This window comes from Octopus sinensis, linkage group LG11 (assembly GCF_006345805.1).
Source record: "Octopus sinensis linkage group LG11, ASM634580v1, whole genome shotgun sequence".
NCBI classification, from domain to species: domain Eukaryota; kingdom Metazoa; phylum Mollusca; class Cephalopoda; order Octopoda; family Octopodidae; genus Octopus; species Octopus sinensis.
In genome coordinates this window covers 22,625,637-22,642,458 of record NC_043007.1, presented here as the reverse complement: position 1 = coordinate 22,642,458, position 16,822 = coordinate 22,625,637, and the positions used below count along the sequence as shown (strand labels likewise).

General features: G+C 42.0%; 1 protein-coding gene across 2 annotated transcripts in view; it reads left to right on the top strand.

Annotated features, from left to right (window-relative positions):
• The window catches only part of LOC115217077 (tyrosine-protein phosphatase non-receptor type 18), a 124,669-nt gene that overhangs the window by 94,615 nt on the left and 13,232 nt on the right, over positions 1 to 16,822 (top strand). For both annotated transcript variants that reach the window (XM_029786667.2, XM_036507220.1), the window contains exons 4-11: positions 1,540 to 1,674; positions 3,496 to 3,564; positions 5,594 to 5,802; positions 7,004 to 7,070; positions 8,688 to 8,765; positions 9,914 to 10,051; positions 10,996 to 11,017; positions 14,749 to 15,432. In XM_029786667.2, the coding sequence (XP_029642527.1) occupies positions 1,540 to 1,674; positions 3,496 to 3,564; positions 5,594 to 5,802; positions 7,004 to 7,070; positions 8,688 to 8,765; positions 9,914 to 10,051; positions 10,996 to 11,017; positions 14,749 to 15,432 (1,402 nt within the window). The remainder of the gene's footprint in view (positions 1 to 1,539; positions 1,675 to 3,495; positions 3,565 to 5,593; positions 5,803 to 7,003; positions 7,071 to 8,687; positions 8,766 to 9,913; positions 10,052 to 10,995; positions 11,018 to 14,748; positions 15,433 to 16,822) is intronic.

Here is a 16,822-nt window from a genome sequence, read left to right as displayed (position 1 = left end):
AAATCCTATATTGTAGATTTCTATAACTTACAAAGGGAGGCAGATAAAATCTGCCTTTTGTCTACTAAATCCACTCACAAGGCTTTGGTTGGCCCTATAGTAGAAGACACTTGCCCAAGGTGCCATGCAGTGTGATTGAACCTGGAACCATGTGGTTGGAAAACAAGCTACTTACCAAACAACCACTCCTGCACCTATGCTTACCACACAGCCACTCCTGCACCTATATATATATATATAAAAAACACCATCCGAGCGTGGCCGTTTGCCAGCCTCGTCTGGCACCTGTGTCGGTGGCACATAAAATCACCCACTACACTCTCGGAGTGGTTGGCGTTAGGAAGGGCATCCAGCTGTAGAAACACTGCCAGATCTGACTGGACTGGTGCAGCTTTCGGGCTCCCCAGACCCCAGTTGAACCGTCCAACCCATGCTAGCATGGAAAGCGGACGTTAAATGATGATGATGATGATGATGATATATATATGTATATATATATAATATATACGTGTGTGTTTTGAGTTCCATTTTTTCTGTTTGCATCGCCAAACCTATATATATAAAATTTTGATTCTTAAATTAAAGAAGGTCAGTGCCTATAAATATTTTGGGTTTTTTTTTTAGACTGAGGTTTAGGGGCAACATAGTGTGTATATTGCTAGTGACTTTTGGGTAATAACTTGTATTAGAATTACAACTTATCTATGCCAAAAATATTAAATCTTCCCAATACAATCTTAGGGTGTGAAATAAACCTAAACTTGAATTAAATGGGTTTTTGTTTGTTTTTTTAGTCATCAATTAGTATTTAAATGTAACTTATTGTATAGGTAAGGAAACTTTCCAAGGTAGACATATGCACCAAATTTGAGAGAGGAAAAAGAAACTGGCCGAATGACAGAATATAAACAAACTGAGCTTTTATGGTTTTAGCTATGGTGTGGCTGTGGGGTTAAGAAGCTTGCTTCCAACCATATGGTTTTGGGTTCAGTCCCATTACATGGCATCTTGGACAAATGGATCTGTGTGTATGTATGTATGTATGTAGATTGTGTGTGTGCATGTATGTAGATATGTGTGCATATGTATGTATGTCTGTATGTATGTATGTGTATGTATGTGTATATATATAAGAATGTATATATGTCTATGCGTGTGTGTGTGTGTGTGTTTACTCTTAGCCAGAATTCACATGGTGTTTATAAATGGGCAGCGTCCTCGTACAACCAAGGTGGTTCCCTTCCACTCTTCCGTGAAAAAGCATGTCTGGCCATGGAAAAATATCACCTTGCTTAGAAAGAGATGAGAGTTGGCAACAGGAAGAGCATCCAGCTGTAGAAAACCCCTTCAACAAATTCTGTTTGACTCCTGCAAGCACAGAAAAGGGAACATCAAAAGATGATATTGTTGCGGTCTTCTGTCTAAAATTGGTGCTTATAATGTCTAATAGTAGTTACACTAATATCTTAGCAGAATATTCGGCTATAACTAATCAAGTTGTTTTAGACATTCATGAATTTGTTGTTTGGATTCTTCTAGTCTGCAGTTAGTGGCCATGGATATATTGCCTGCCAAGGACCATTACCAAACACAGTTGCAGATTTTTGGCGAATGATAATGGAACTAGATGTTGAAACTGTTGTGATGGGCTGTAAGGAAGAAGAAGGTAACAAGGTAAGGTCAAATTCCATCTCTGTTCTATTGGGTTGTCCGGAAAGTTTGTGCCGATTTATAGTAGCTTACATTTCGACTTATTTTAGAACATGGTTGAGTCATAAAATAGGATTTGACTACACCTCCATTTAGAGCACAGTTTAAGCTATCTTTTCGTGGAAGAAGGTTTATGTTCCTATAATCTGTGTGAATTCTGTAACCCTTTAAAATGGAAGATAAGAAAGTTCATTTTCGGCACTTGATGCTTTGGGAGCCAGACAAAAATTGCTGCAGCTCAGATATTGCTCCTTCAGATTTCCACTTATTCAGGTCTCTGCAGAATAATCTTAATGGTAAAAATTTCAATTCCTTGGATGACGTAAAAAGATACCTTGATGAATTCTTTGCCATGAAACCACCCCAATTCTGGGAAGAGGGTATTTTCAAGTTAAAGGCAAGGTGGAGATGTATTGTGCAACAAAATGTTTCATATTTGGTTGATTAAAAATGTAATGGCAAGTATTTATTGAACTTTTTCTTTCCTTTAAAAATCGACACAAACTTTACGGACAGCCCAATATATTGTTGTTGTTGCATGAGTAAGGGGCTAAAATCAGGATCATTTTTAACTCCACTCAACTACCCAACATGAATGGTAAGCTATTCCTTTTTTTCTTGATTTGGGAGCTTTTGAATTCTGTGCTTTTGAAGGCAGTTCTCAGTCTCCTTGCTATCTGCGTACGACAGTGAACTCTGATGCAACCACATCATAGTGCTTATCTTGCTTGCATGAAAATGAGACGAGAGAATTGGTATTGCAAATATCTAGTCCTATAGGTGCAAGCATGGTTGCGTGGTTCGGAAGTTTGCTTCCCAACCATGTGGTCTTGAGTTCAGTCTTGCTGCACAGCACCTAAAGCAAGTGTATTCTTCTAATAACTTCAGACTGACCAAAGCTTTGTGAGTGGATTTGCTAGATGGATACTAGCAAAAGGCGGCGAGCTGGCAGAAATGTTAGCACGCTGGGCAAAGTGCTTAGCGGTATTTCATCTGCCACTACGTTCTGAGTTCAAATTCCGCTGAGGTCAACTTTGCCTTTCATCCTTTCAGGGCCGATAAATTAAGTACCAGTTATGCACTGGTGTCGATGTAATCAACTTAATCCCTTTATCAGTCCTTGTTTGTCCCCTCTATCTTTAGCCCCTTGTGGGCAATAAAGAAATAAGAAACATTAGCACACCAGGCAAAATGCTTAGTGGTATTTTGTCTGCCGTTACGTTCTGAGTTCAAATTCTGCCGAGGTCAACTTTACCTTTCATCCTCTCAGGGTCAATAAATTAAGTACCAGTTACGCACTGGGGTCGATGTAATCGACTTAATCCGTTTGTCTGTCCTTGTTTGTCCCCTCTATGTTTAGCCCCTTGTGGGCAATAAAGAAATAGGAAAGTAGCAAATGTGCATGCATATTTGTATGTTTGTGTACACATACCCTTCTCTTGACATCACATGATGGTTGTAAACAAGCATTACCATCATAAAAAGTAATGTTGTTCATTTCCACTCATCCATGTGAAAACATGTCTGGCCATGGGGAAAATTACCTTTCCCGGAAAGGGGTGAAAGTGACAGTTGTAGAAAATTTGCCTCAACAAATCCCATCTGACCCACGCAAGCATGGAAAAGTGAATGTAAAATGGTGTGGAAGAAATGATATAACTAACTTTGATCCTTATCTAATCCCTTGATTTCTCATCTTCTCTGGATTTATTTCTTCATTCTGTCTCCCCAGCATCCTTTACATCATTAAAATTACAGTCAGTTTCCTCCTTTCTTTCTTTACAGCCAAAATGTGAGCGATATTGGCCTAAAGACAGTGAAGGCAAGTTATTTGGCAACATTGAAGTTAAATTGGTAAGTACTGTCTCCTCTATCTTGATTAAGGGAAATGGATTTATAATGGGAGGCAAGGTTCAAGATATCGGATGACTATCGCCTTCTCCCATTAAAATTGTTCTTTGTGTTGTTTCAGGCTCCAGCAGGCGAGGAAAGAAGTCTTAAGTAAAAATGCAATTCACAACCAGTTTATTTACAAGTTACACAGAATAAATGAAGTGTGTTGCCCTCAGTATACTATCTCAAGCTGTGTGCGTCTCGTTGTATCTCCGTTAACGCGGGCCCATTGCCTCTGGAGATACAACATGCAGACAGGACTACCCTGGAGACCCAGCCAGCGAAGTGTGTCCAGCAAACGCTTGCAGTGAAGAAGAAATAGAATCTGTTTTGTTGGGCCCTTATATCCAGTTTGCTCGTTGTGATCTCGCGCATGGCAAACGGATGCAGGTGAGGTCTTGCTCCTATCTCAGAGATGGCAATGGTGGCTGCAAGATCTCATCCAATATGGTGCTGACTGCTTGTGTCGCTACAAGGGCTCCCCTCTGAGTACATCATCATCATCATCATCATCATCGTTTAACGTCCGCTTTCCATGCTAGCATGGGTTGGACGATTTTGACTGAGGGCTGGCGAACCAGATGGCCGCACCAAGCTCCAATCTTGATCTGGCAGAGTTTCTACAGCTGGATGCCCGTCCTAACGCTAACCACTCCGAGAGTGTAGTAGGTGCTTTTTATGTGTCACCGGCACAGGGGCCAGTCAGGCGATACTGGCAATGACCTCGCTCAAATCTTTTTACACATGCCACCAGCACAGGTAGTGCGAAAACAGAATAATTGGAGCAGGCACGAGAAAGAGCAAAGATGGTAACTGATCGCAACCAACAAGATATAGTACCAAAATGTGACCAGTCAAATAGAAAAATAAGTGTAAAGATTTAAGCTCATTGACTCTTAACTATATGCTATCAGTAACATCCCAACATTCATGTCACTCTGTTGATGATGATGATGCAGGTGTTGGTGATTTTCTTCTTTTTTTTTTCCCCCCTTTAACATTGTCACAGAGCTACAGATTTGGCAGGAAAGTTATAGTTAAAACATAGTAAAATGAAATCACACCCAGAATACATGTCTGTGTATGTATGTATGTGTGTCTCTGTTTGCAAATATGTGTATATGTGTGTGTGTGTGTGTATATATGTATCCCTCTCTCTCTTTCGGTGAGGCACAAGCACCTACACGAACACATACACACACGGCAGTAACTTCCGCCTACCGAATTCAATCACAAAGCTTCGGTCAGCTCGGGGCTATAGTGGAAGACACCTACCCAAAGTGCCACCCAGTGGGACTGAACCCGAAACCATGTAGTTAGGAAGCAAGCTCCCTAACCACACAGCCATGCCCACGCCTACTAAAATGTATGCACATATGCATGGCGCTATGCGTGTGGCAAGCTTTCTACAGCCGTATGTATATACATATATGGAGGCGCAATGGCCCAGTGGTTAGGGCAGCGGACTCGCGGTTGGAGGATTGCTGTTTCTATTCCCAGACTGGGCGTTGTGTGTGTTTATTGAGCAAAAACACCTAAAAGCTCCACGAGGTTCCTGCAGGGGGTGGTGGCGACCCCTGTTGTACTCTTTCGCCCTAAGTTTCTCTCACTCTCTCTTACTGTTTCTTGAGTAATGCTGCGATGGACTGGCATCCCGTCCACCTGGGGGGAACACATACGCCACAGAAACCAGGCCCATGAGCCTGGCTAGGCTTGAAAAGGGCGACGTTTATCATTTATATACATATATATATGTATGTATATATGTACAGTGGTGTATGTATATATGTATGTGTGCGTTTGTCTCTGCCTGATCTTTTCTCTCACTGAAAGTGTAACTCTGTGTCTTTCTACATTTATAGTATACATCAGGTAAGTATACACCTGTATGAATTCTGCAACTGTTACAGGTGCAGCCAAGCAAGTTTCCACATGTAGAAATTTTCCAAAGGCTCACAGCCCCTTCATCTTGTTGTTTGTTAATCCTCAGATCAATGAAATCAAGCACTCATCCGACTTCATTGTGCGCCAGATGACCGCTACCCAAGGGGACACTGTACAACATATCACCCAACTTCATCTCGCTGAATGGCCTGACCATGGTGTGCCAGATGTCGAGGACCAAACTTCTATCTTGCAGACCATCCAGATGTTAGGAGAACGAGTGAGGCCACATGTTCCAGTGGTTGTCCATTGCAGGTAACTGATTTTTGTTCGACTTCCATGTGCCAGTGATCAAAACACACGGGCATTTTAGCTTGAAAAGTAACCCCTTTTACTGAGGTTTAAAATGCAACACCTGTTGACAAATCCTTGAATGAAACCACAGTTGGTGGGGCCTAAACTGTAACCATGGGGGCACATGGTTTAGTGGTTAGGGTGTTGGGCTCATGATTGTAAGATTGTGGTTTCAATTCCTGGATGGACTGGGGCAATGAATTGTGTTCTTGAGCAAAACACTTTATTTCACGTTGTTCCAGTCCACTCAGCTGTAGAAATGAGTACCACTAGTGGAGGCGTGTCACTCTAGTGATCAGGGTGTAAGATTCTGGTTTTGATCCCTGGACCGGGCAATCCATTGTGTTCTTGAGCAAAACACTTCATTTCACGTTGCTCCAGTCCACTCAGCTGCAGAAATGGAGAAATTTAGCCTGGGGAGGGATGGGCTCCATCAGGCTTTCTCACTCTAAATATGTTGCATGGCTGCAGCCCCACAAAGACCTCCAAGGGATTTAGGGACTTACCAATTGCAAAATTGCAACCCCTGTTGTTAAGTTATTTGAGAGACATTCCTGAAATCCAAAACTTCTAAGGTGAACTCTGAAATTTACCTTTTCGGTGGAGCTTGTAAAATTAAGCTCTATTTGTGGAGGATATAAAGTTAACCCAGTTAATGAGGGAATGAAAAGGCCACCTTGAAGGTGGGGTTCCCAGATTACTTGCTCTGTGTTTTTTGTATTTTTCTTTTAACTAGGAAATAATTTAAAGGGGTTAATGATAGTAATATTAACTTGACATGTGAATGACTGAAAGAGATTAACCCTTTCGTTACCAACCCGGCTGAAACTGACTCTGGCTCTGTAGTACAAATGTTTTGTTTTCATAAGTTTTGAATTAAAATCTTCCACCAAATCTTAGTCCCAATTTACGTTCCTAACACTAGCTTAATGGTAACTAAGTTATTTTGCTAAATATTTTGTTATATTTAAAGTAATTGAAAGAAGCACAGAGAATCTTAAAACAAACACAGTAATGAAAGGGTTAAAAGACATGATGATGTATGAAGTATATCTATCTTTCTGTTCTTAGACACTTTCTTCTTCTTCACTTAAAATGCTGTTCCTATGATATGTAGTCTACAGTGACTTTGATCTGTGCTTTCTCTCTTTCTTGTCTTTAGTGCTGGCTGTGGACGAACTGGAACTATTTGTGCCATAGATTTTGCTCAGAATCTGCTGAAATCAAATGTGAGTATTAAAAATTTGGATATCTTTGGTTACACTCTTTTTATTTACTCTTAGAAAATTTAGTTCAGCTTACACAGAAATCGGAAATAACTCAGTAGGAGAGGCTTCATCATCATCATCATCATCATCATCGTTACGTTCTGAGTTCAAATTCCGCCGAGGTCGACTTTGCCTTTCATCCTTTCATGGTCGATTAAATAAGTACCAGTTATGCACTGGGGTTGATGTAATCGACTTAATCTGTTTGTCTGTCCTTGTTTGTCTTCTCTGTGTAGCCCCTTGTGGGTAGTAAAGAAATAGGTATTTAGTCTGCCGTTACGTTCTGAGTTCAAATTCCGCCGAGGTTGACTTTGCCTTTCATCCTTTCGGGGTTGATTACATAAGTACCAGTTATGCACTGGGGTTGATGTAATCGACTTAATCCGTGTGTCTGTCCTTGTTTGTCCTCTCTGTGTTTAGCCCCTTGTGGGTAGTAAAGAAATAGGTATTTCCTCTGCCGCTACGTTCTGAGTTCAAATTCCGCTGAGGTCCATTTTGCCTTTCATCCTTTCGGGATCGATTAAATAAGTACCAGTTACGCACTGGGATAGATATAATCGACTTAATCCCTGCCTGTCCTTGTTTGTCTCCTCTATGTTTAGTCCCCCTGTGGGCAACAAAGAAATAAATAGTTAAAAGAGCAGAGGTCATTATAGCAATGACAGTAGAAAAGGCAGTGAGAAAATAGCACACCTATTGCAGACCAGAAATTGAATTATGTTGGACTGCAAATTTATGCAAGTAGGTCAATTGACTTTTTAAAACTGGATTTTATCCATAAAATCTATGACTCTTGTTAATAATAATGTGTCTTCTCAAATTCTCAGCTAGTTATACAGTGCCCTATTAAATTAGTCATCCGTGTTCTTTCTATTAGTATTGCTACTATTAAAGTCAACAATCTTGCAGAATTGTTGCCATGCTGGACTAAATGCATAGCAACATCTCTCGTGGCTTTATGTTTGAGGTTAACTTTGATAAAATGAGTACCTATTTCTTTACTACCCACAAGGGGCTAAACACAGAGGGGACAAACAAGGACAGACAAATGGATTAAGTCAATTACATCGACCCCCAGTGCGTAACTGGTACTTAATTTATCGACCCCGAAAGGATGAAAGGCAAAGTCGACCTCGGAAGAATTTGAACTCAGAACGTAATGGCAGACGAAATACCTATTTCTTTACTACCCACAAGGGGCTAAACACAGAGAGGACAAACAAGGTCAAACGGATTAAGTTGATTATATCGACCCCAGTGCATAACTGGTACTTAATTTATCAACCCCGTAAGGATGAAAGGCAAAGCCGACCTCGGCGGAATTTGAACTCAGAACGTAACAGCAGACGAAATACGGCTACGTATTTCGCCCGGCATGCTAACGTTTCTGCCAGCTCGCCGCCTTATGATAAAATAAGTACCATTGGAGTCCATGTAATTGATTTTCCCCCGCCTCCCAACAGGCTTCATGCCTATAGAAGAAAGAAAAAAGATATTATTTTTATTTCAGTGTCGTAAAGTGGAACTATTTTGTCTGAAATTCTCCATCAATTTTACATTTTTATTGTGTCTTTGCAGAAAATCACTCCAGACTTTAGCCTTTGTGAAATTATTAAATTTATGAGAACCCAGCGACAGTCAATGGTTCAAACTCCTGTAAGTATCTTTCTGATATTAATGTTACTGCATCGAGCATCATTGCTCTGTCTGAGGCAGTCTACCGCCTCACTCTGGCACTTCATTGGTTGTGACAATGTTGAGCGTTCCAGTTGATCCAATCAACAGAATAGCCAGCTTGTGAAATTAACATGCAAGTGGCTGAGTATTCCACAGACGTGCATACCCTTAACATATATCTCAGGGAGATTCAGTGTGACACAGAATGTGACAAGGCTGGCCCTTTGAGTTACCGGTACAGTTCCTTTTTGCCAGCTGAGTGAACTGGAGCAACAAGAAATAAAGTGTCTTGCTCAAGGGCACAGCATACCACCAGGAATTGAACTCATGATCATTATGATCGTGAGCCAAATACCCTAACCATTAGCCACATATCTTCACTGACTGACATCATATTATATGAGATAATCTCCTGCATTTAACATCATTATCATCATCATTTAACACCTGCTTTCCATGCTAGTACGGGTTATACGATTTGACTGAGGACTGGCAAACCAGATGGCTGCACCAGGCTCCAATCTGATCTGGCAGAATTTCTACACCTGGATGCTCTTCCTAACGCCAACCACTCCAAGAGGGCCAGTCAGTACTGGTAACAGCCACGCTCAAATGGTGTTTTTTACGTGCCAGCTACACAGGAGCCAGTCCACCAGCACTGGCAACAACCTCGCTCAAATGTTTTTTCACATGCCACCGGCACAAGTGCCAGTAAGGCGACGCTGGTAATGATCACGCTCAAATGGTGCTTTTTACATGCCACCGGCTTGGAAGCCAGTTAGCCACTCTGGCAATGATCATGCTTGGATGGTGCTCTTAGCGCTCCACTAGCACGGATGCCAGTCATCGAATTTGATTTCGATTTCTATTTCACTTGCCTCAACAGGTCTTCGCAAGCAGAGTTTAGTGTCCAATGAAGGAAATGTACGCATAAGTGGGCTGGTTACACCCCTGGCGTAGGCCAAGAGGTTATGGTTTCATTTGGCTTCTCCTGCATTTAACACCATATACCTGTGATAATCTCCTGCATTTAGCATCATATATCTGAGATAATCTCCTGCATTTAACATCATATATCTGTGATAATCTCTTGTTCTTACCTGTGCATTTTGCTCTTCTCTTCACAGGATCAATACCAACTCGCACATTATGTGGTGCGGCAAATTTTCAAGAACCATTTGAAAGGGATGGGAATCAGTCACTATGAAAATATAAATGTCTACGAGACCATCAGCATGTCCAAGTCCAGTGATCTTGATGACCCTGTAAGTTGTTTAATGGTTTTTGTTGTTGTTTTTCTTGGTATTAAGGTTTTATGTCATAGATCAGTGGTCCTCAACCATTCTTTGTGTCTGGATATCTTTGACTCCTACTTTATTCCACTGGACTCCCATGTTAGAACAAAAAATTATCATAGGTGCAGGAGTGGCACCACATGTTTCTGGGTTCAGTTCCGCTGCGTGGCACCTTGGGCAAGTGTCTTCTGCTATAGCTTCGGGCCAACCAAAGCCTTATGAGTGAATTTGGTAGATGGAAACTGAAAGAAGCCCATCTACCATATATATGTATGTGTGTGTGAATATGTTTATGTATCGGTGTTTGTCCCCCCAACATCGCCTGACAACCGATGCTGGTGTGTTTATGTCCCCGTAACTTAGCGGTTCGGCAAAAGGGGATGATAGAATAAGTACTCGGCTTACAAAAAATAAGTCCTGGGGTCGATTTGCTCAGCTAAAGGCAGTGCTCCAGTATGGCCACAGTCAAATGACTGAAACGGTTTCTGTGGCGTATGTGTTCCCCTCCTCCACCAGCTGGACGGGACGCCAGTCCATCGCAGCATTACTCAAGAAACAGAAAGAAAGAGTGAGAGAAAGTTGGGGCCGAAGAGTACAACAGGGGTCGCCACCACCTCCTGCCGGAGACTCGTGGAGCTTTAAGTGTTTTTCGCTCAATAAACGCTCGGTCTGGGAATCGAAACCGCGATCCTCCGAATGCGAGTCCGCTGCCCTAACCACTGGGCCATTGCACCTCCCATCTCCATGTATACTATACACATATTTCTATACATATATATATATAATTTCTGCATGCATTATATATATATATATATATATACTCTTTCATACTCTACCCTATATCTTGACTATATTAATGACAATTATTGTAAATGAAGGTTCTCTTCTAATTATGATTTTTCTTCTTTTTTCAGGGATATGAAAACATCTCAGTTGGTAAATGTTTAACCTATTTAATTCTCTCTTTTCCTCTCTCTCTCTCTGTATATATATCTATATATATATATATATATATATATATATATATATATATATATATATATATATATAGAAATCCTTGAACTTTAATTCATCCCGTATTTCTATTTATTATTATTATTTATTAATTATTATTATTCTGATCCCCTAGACGCCACTCTGTTTACTATTTCAGCCTCGCCTCGCCTCGTTTTTGCATATTCTGTATAATTCACTAGTTATCGTTATAAAATTTTAAGATCTATTCTCCCTTACAGGGCTGATAGAAATTGGCTGCCGATTCTTCGCGCCCTTCTCTCCCCCTCTTTTTACATTGTCTGTCTGGACTCCTATGCATACTTAAGCTAGTAAGCTGCCTCATTCTTGATTCCGAATCCTTTTGCCAAGGACTGTCCGTAAACGAAGTGATCCCAAGATAAGAATCCTTGAACTTTAATTCATCCCGTATTTCTATTTATTATTATTATTTATTAATTATTATTATTCTGATCCCCCTAGACGCCACTCTGTTTACTATTTCAGCCTCGCCTCGCCTCGTTTTTGCATATTCTGTATAATTCACTAGTTATCGTTATAAATATTTAAGATCTATTCTCCCTTACAGGGCTGATAGAAATTGGCTGCCGATTCTTCGCGCCCTTCTCTCCCCCTCTTTTTACATTGTCTGTCTGGACTCCTATGCATACTTAAGCTAGTAAGCTGCCTCATTCTTGATTCCGAATTCCTTTTGCCAAGACTGTCCGTAAACGAAGTGATCCCAAGATAAGAAATCCTTGAACTTTAATTATCCCGTATTTCTATTTATTATTATTATTTATAATTATTATTTTGATCCCCTAGACGCCACTCTGTTTACTATTTCAGCCTCGCCTCGCCTCGTCTTTGCATATTCTGTTGGCTGCCGATTCTTCGCGGCGCGCCGCCCTACCCACCCCCACCACCAATACGAATATCTCTTATTGCTCCAACTATACCGGATGTCGTTTCTCCCAACCACCATATAGGTGTCTACTCTTTGAACCCCCTCTTCAATACGCTATTTCACCATGCATTACCCCTCTCTCGATATCCTACGTTCTACTTGCCTAGAACCTGTCCTCTGAACCACCCCTCCCACTGGTGTTCCCCTATATTTCTGCACCCCCCCCACCACCAATAGGTGTCTACTCTTTGAAACCCCCCCTCTTCAATACGCTATTTCACCATGCATTACCTCTCTCTCGATATCTACGTTCTATTACCTAGAACTTGTCCTCTGAACCACCCCTCCCACTGGTGCTCCCCTATATTTCTGCACCCCCCACCACCGAACCCCCCCCTATTCAATACGCTATTTCACCATGCATTACCTCTCTCTCGATATCCTACGTTCTACTTACCTAGAACTTGTCCTCTGAACCACCCCTCCCACTGGTGCTCCCCTATATTTCTGCACCCCCCACCACCATTATAGGTGTCTACTCTTTGAACCCCCCTCTTCAATACGCTATTTCACCATGCATACCCCTCTCTCGATATCCTACGTTCTACTTGCCTAGAACCTGTCCTCTGAACCACCCCTCCCACTGGTGCTCCCCTATATTTCTGCACCCCCCCCCCCCACACCATTATAGGTGTCTACTCTTTGAACCCCCCTCTTCAATACGCTATTTCACCATGCATTACCTCTCTCTCGATATCTCCTACGTTCTACTTGCCTAGAACTTGTCCTCTGAACCACCCCTCCCACTGGTGCTCCCCTATATTTCTGCACCCCCCACACCATTATAGGTGTCTACTCTTTGAACCCCCCTCTTCAATACGCTATTCACCATGCATTACCCCTCTCTCGATATCCTACGTTCTACTTGCCTAGAACCTGTCCTCTGAACCACCCCTCCCACTGGTGCTCCCCTATATTTCTGCACCGCCCCACACCATTATAGGTGTCTACTATTTGAAGCCCCCTCTTCAATACGCTATTTCACCATGCATTACCCCTCTCTCGGTAACCTACGTTCTACTTGCCTCGTACCTGTCCTCTGAACCATCCCTCCCACTGGTGCTGCCCCCTATATTTCTGCCCCCCCCATAAAAAGCACCATCCGAACGTGGCCGATGCCAGACCCCTCTGGCACCTGTGCAGGTGGCACGTAAAAAACACCCACTACACTCGCGGAGTGGTTGGCGTTAGGAAGGGCATCCAGCTGTAGAAACACTGCCAGACTAGACTGGAGCCTGGGGCAGTCCCGAGCTCCCCAGACCCCGGTCGAAACCGTCCAACCCGTGCTAGCGCGGAAAACGGACGTTAAATGATGATGATGATGATGATGATATATATAACAGTTGTTTCACTTATCTCTGTTTCTGACAACACCCTGTTCATATTTCAGTGTTCAGCATACATTCAGAGTGAAACTGGCATCAGCCAAAGATCGTGACCATCACACAAGCTTAGATAACCAAGAAGTTCAGCTTCTACTCTTTAATGCTCACTACATTGATAATTAATTAAATCCTGCTACTAAAACCTTCTATTTAATAACAATGATGGTCTCTCAGTTACAACTGTTGTTGATTTATATTAATAGGACCTCAGCCATAGGCAACATTACAGAAGTTCTTACTATTAACCCTTAACATTATCATCATCATCATTTAACATCCGCTTTCCATGCTAGCATGGGTTGGACGATTTGACTGAGGTCTGACGAACCAGATGGCTGCACAAGACTCCAATCTGATCTAGCAGAGTTTCTACAGCTGGATGCCCTTCCTAACGCCAACCACTCCGAGGGTGTAGTGGGTGCTTTTACATGCCACCAGCACGAGGGCCAGTCAGGCGGTACTGGCAACAGCCACAAAAAAGTCGTGTTTTTTTACATGTCACCTGCACATCGGCACAAGTGCCAGTAAGGCGACACTGGTCATGATCACGCTCGAATGGTGCTTTTTATGTGCCACCTGCACAGGAGCCAGTCTAGCGGCACTGGCAACAACCTCGCTCAAATGTTTTTTCACGTGTCACCAGCACAAGTGCCAGTAAGGCGACGCGGGTAACAATCATGCTTGAATGGTGTTTTTACGTACCATTGGCACAGAGGCCAGCTTGTTGCTCTGGCAACGATCACACACATATGGTACCCTTAGCGCTCCACTAGCATGGATGCCAGTCATCGAATTTGATTTCGATCTCACTTGCCTCAACAGGTCTTCGCAAGCAGTGTCCAATGAAGGAAAGGTACGCATAAGTGGGCTGGTTACACCCCTGGCATAGGCCACAAGGTTATGGTCTCACTTGCGCTTGCCGAGTCTTCTCAAGCACAGCATATTTCCAATGTTCGAAGGTCATGCTTCACCACCTCATCCCAGATCTTCCTGGGTCTACCTCTTCCACAGGTTCCCTCAACCGCTAGGGTGTGGCACTTTTTCACACAGCTATCCACATTCACATCCACATCCATTAGAATATGTCCACATCCATATCTTAGAATATAATATATACTGTATTTTTTTACATAGAACTCAACATAGTATATAACAAATTTTTGGACCTTTAGAATTGTTTGGGTATATAAGTTGACTGATCCTTTTTGGCTGTAAGTTTTGGTCTGAAAAGTTTGACTTGTTCACAGGGAAATATAATAGTATATAATTGTCATGAATCTTCCATTGTTTTCACTCATGCAGTTTATTTTCTTTGTATTTAGAAAATTCCATTTCGACATTTCCTGTTTATGAAAGCAAACCCCGCCAAGAAACGCCCCTGCCACCTGAGAGGAAAAAGAAGCCAGAAACCCTAACTGTAACCCCTGAACAATGTACCTCGAATAGTTTATCTCCTGTTGAAATGTCCCCACAAAATCTCTCACCAACCCAAAGAACTCCCAGCCCTGCACTTTATTCAAATTCCCTGACTTGCAGACCAGTCACTCCAATTGAGCAAGAATGGAAGGTCACTTCAAGCGGGATATATTCTAATGTAAATAATACTTCTGAAGATACCAAGAAATTTGTGACATGCATATCAGCTGGCAATCAAGAAGAGGATGAAAACTTATCTTCACAAGACACAATTTCCAACCTTGACAGACATGTGATCCCAACTAAAGCACCACCAGTTTCACCTAGATATGACCACCTTCAGTTTAACGGCAATAATTCTCGGTCACCCTACCAAGAATTAACACCATGTCCAAAAGGAGCAGCTGCCCTGATGAATTCTGAAATGCCATCCTCCAAGGCAAAGTCTTTGACGATGTCTGGTCATGGTAAGGCAGATAATACTAAAAACAACGATGATCATGTTTATTCTGTTGTGAGCAAATCTCACATGAGAAGTCTTTCTGAATCCGATAAAACTTACTGTGAAATCTCTGCCATGAAAAGCCCAGGTAAGTTAATGATGACATTTTCAAACATTTTTTGGGGGTTTGTTTTCCTAAATATTTTACCATTTTAATATTTGAACAAAACGTACCATATGATTCACTACAGGTGCAAGCGTGGATGTGTGCCAAGTATTCTTGCAGACAACATGGTTCCAGGTTCAGTGCATGGCACACCTTGGGCAGGTGTCTGCTACTATAGCTTTGGGCTAACAAAAGCCTTGTGAATAGATTCCACAGACAAAAACTGAAAAAAGCCCATTGTATATACATGTGTGTGTGTGTGTCTTTGGGTATGTGTTTGTCCCCTATAACCGCTTGACAACTTGTGTTGGTGTGTTTGCATCACCATAACTTAGCAGTTAGGCAAAAGAGACTGATAGAATAAGAACCAGGCTTTACAAAATAAAAACAGGTATTGGGGGTCAATTTGTTCAACTAAGATTCTTCAAGGTGGTGCCACAGTATGACCACAGTCTAATAACTGAAACAAAAGGTAAAAGATAAGTACCAATTTATAATAGACACCCATGCTAGCATGGAAAACGGACACTAAACGATGATGATGATGATGATGATGAATATCTCTTACCTGTATGAATTCATGGACACTGTATTAGTGTCCATAAATGATTAATTAATAGAGCAAGTATTACCTGATTTAAGCTTGAATTGATAGCTTGGGTTTTAAAATCAAATGCTATACTTACCGTGCTATATTGATTGCTTTTCTTAATTATTTATTAGTTTATTGAAAACTTCAGAGATCAGGTGGAAATGAGTTGGGTAGAATTGAATTTGCCTCACTGTCAAGATAATATACAATCAAATCATAACAGAAATGGTGTATTAAAAACCTGTCTTATCTTCTCTAAGTGATTGCGGTTTCGATTCCCAGACCGGGCGTTGTGAGTGTTTATTGAGCGAAAACACCTAAAAAGCTCCACGAGGATCCGGCAGGGGGTGGTGGCGATCCCTGCTGTACTCTTTCACCACAACTTTCTCTCACTCTTACTTCCTGTTTCTGTTGTACCTGTATTTCAAGGGGCCGGCCTTGTCACTCTCTGTGTCACGCTGAATATCCCCAAGAACTACGTTAAGGGTGCACGTGTCTGTGGAGTGCTCAGCCACTTACACGTTAATTTCACGAGCAGGCTGTTCCGTTGATTCGGATCAACCGGAACCCTCATCGTCATAACCGACGGAGTGCTTCCCTAACCTTCTCTAATATGAGAGGGAGCTGCCAACTACTATGACCAATCGACTGACCGACTGACTACTTGCTACTCTAGCACCTAGAGAGAGTCGGAGTTACTCCCGCCGTTTGCCCGCGCTTCTTATTCTTATTCTTTCGCGTTCGTGCACCGACTGACCAGCCGCACTCATGCCCTATACC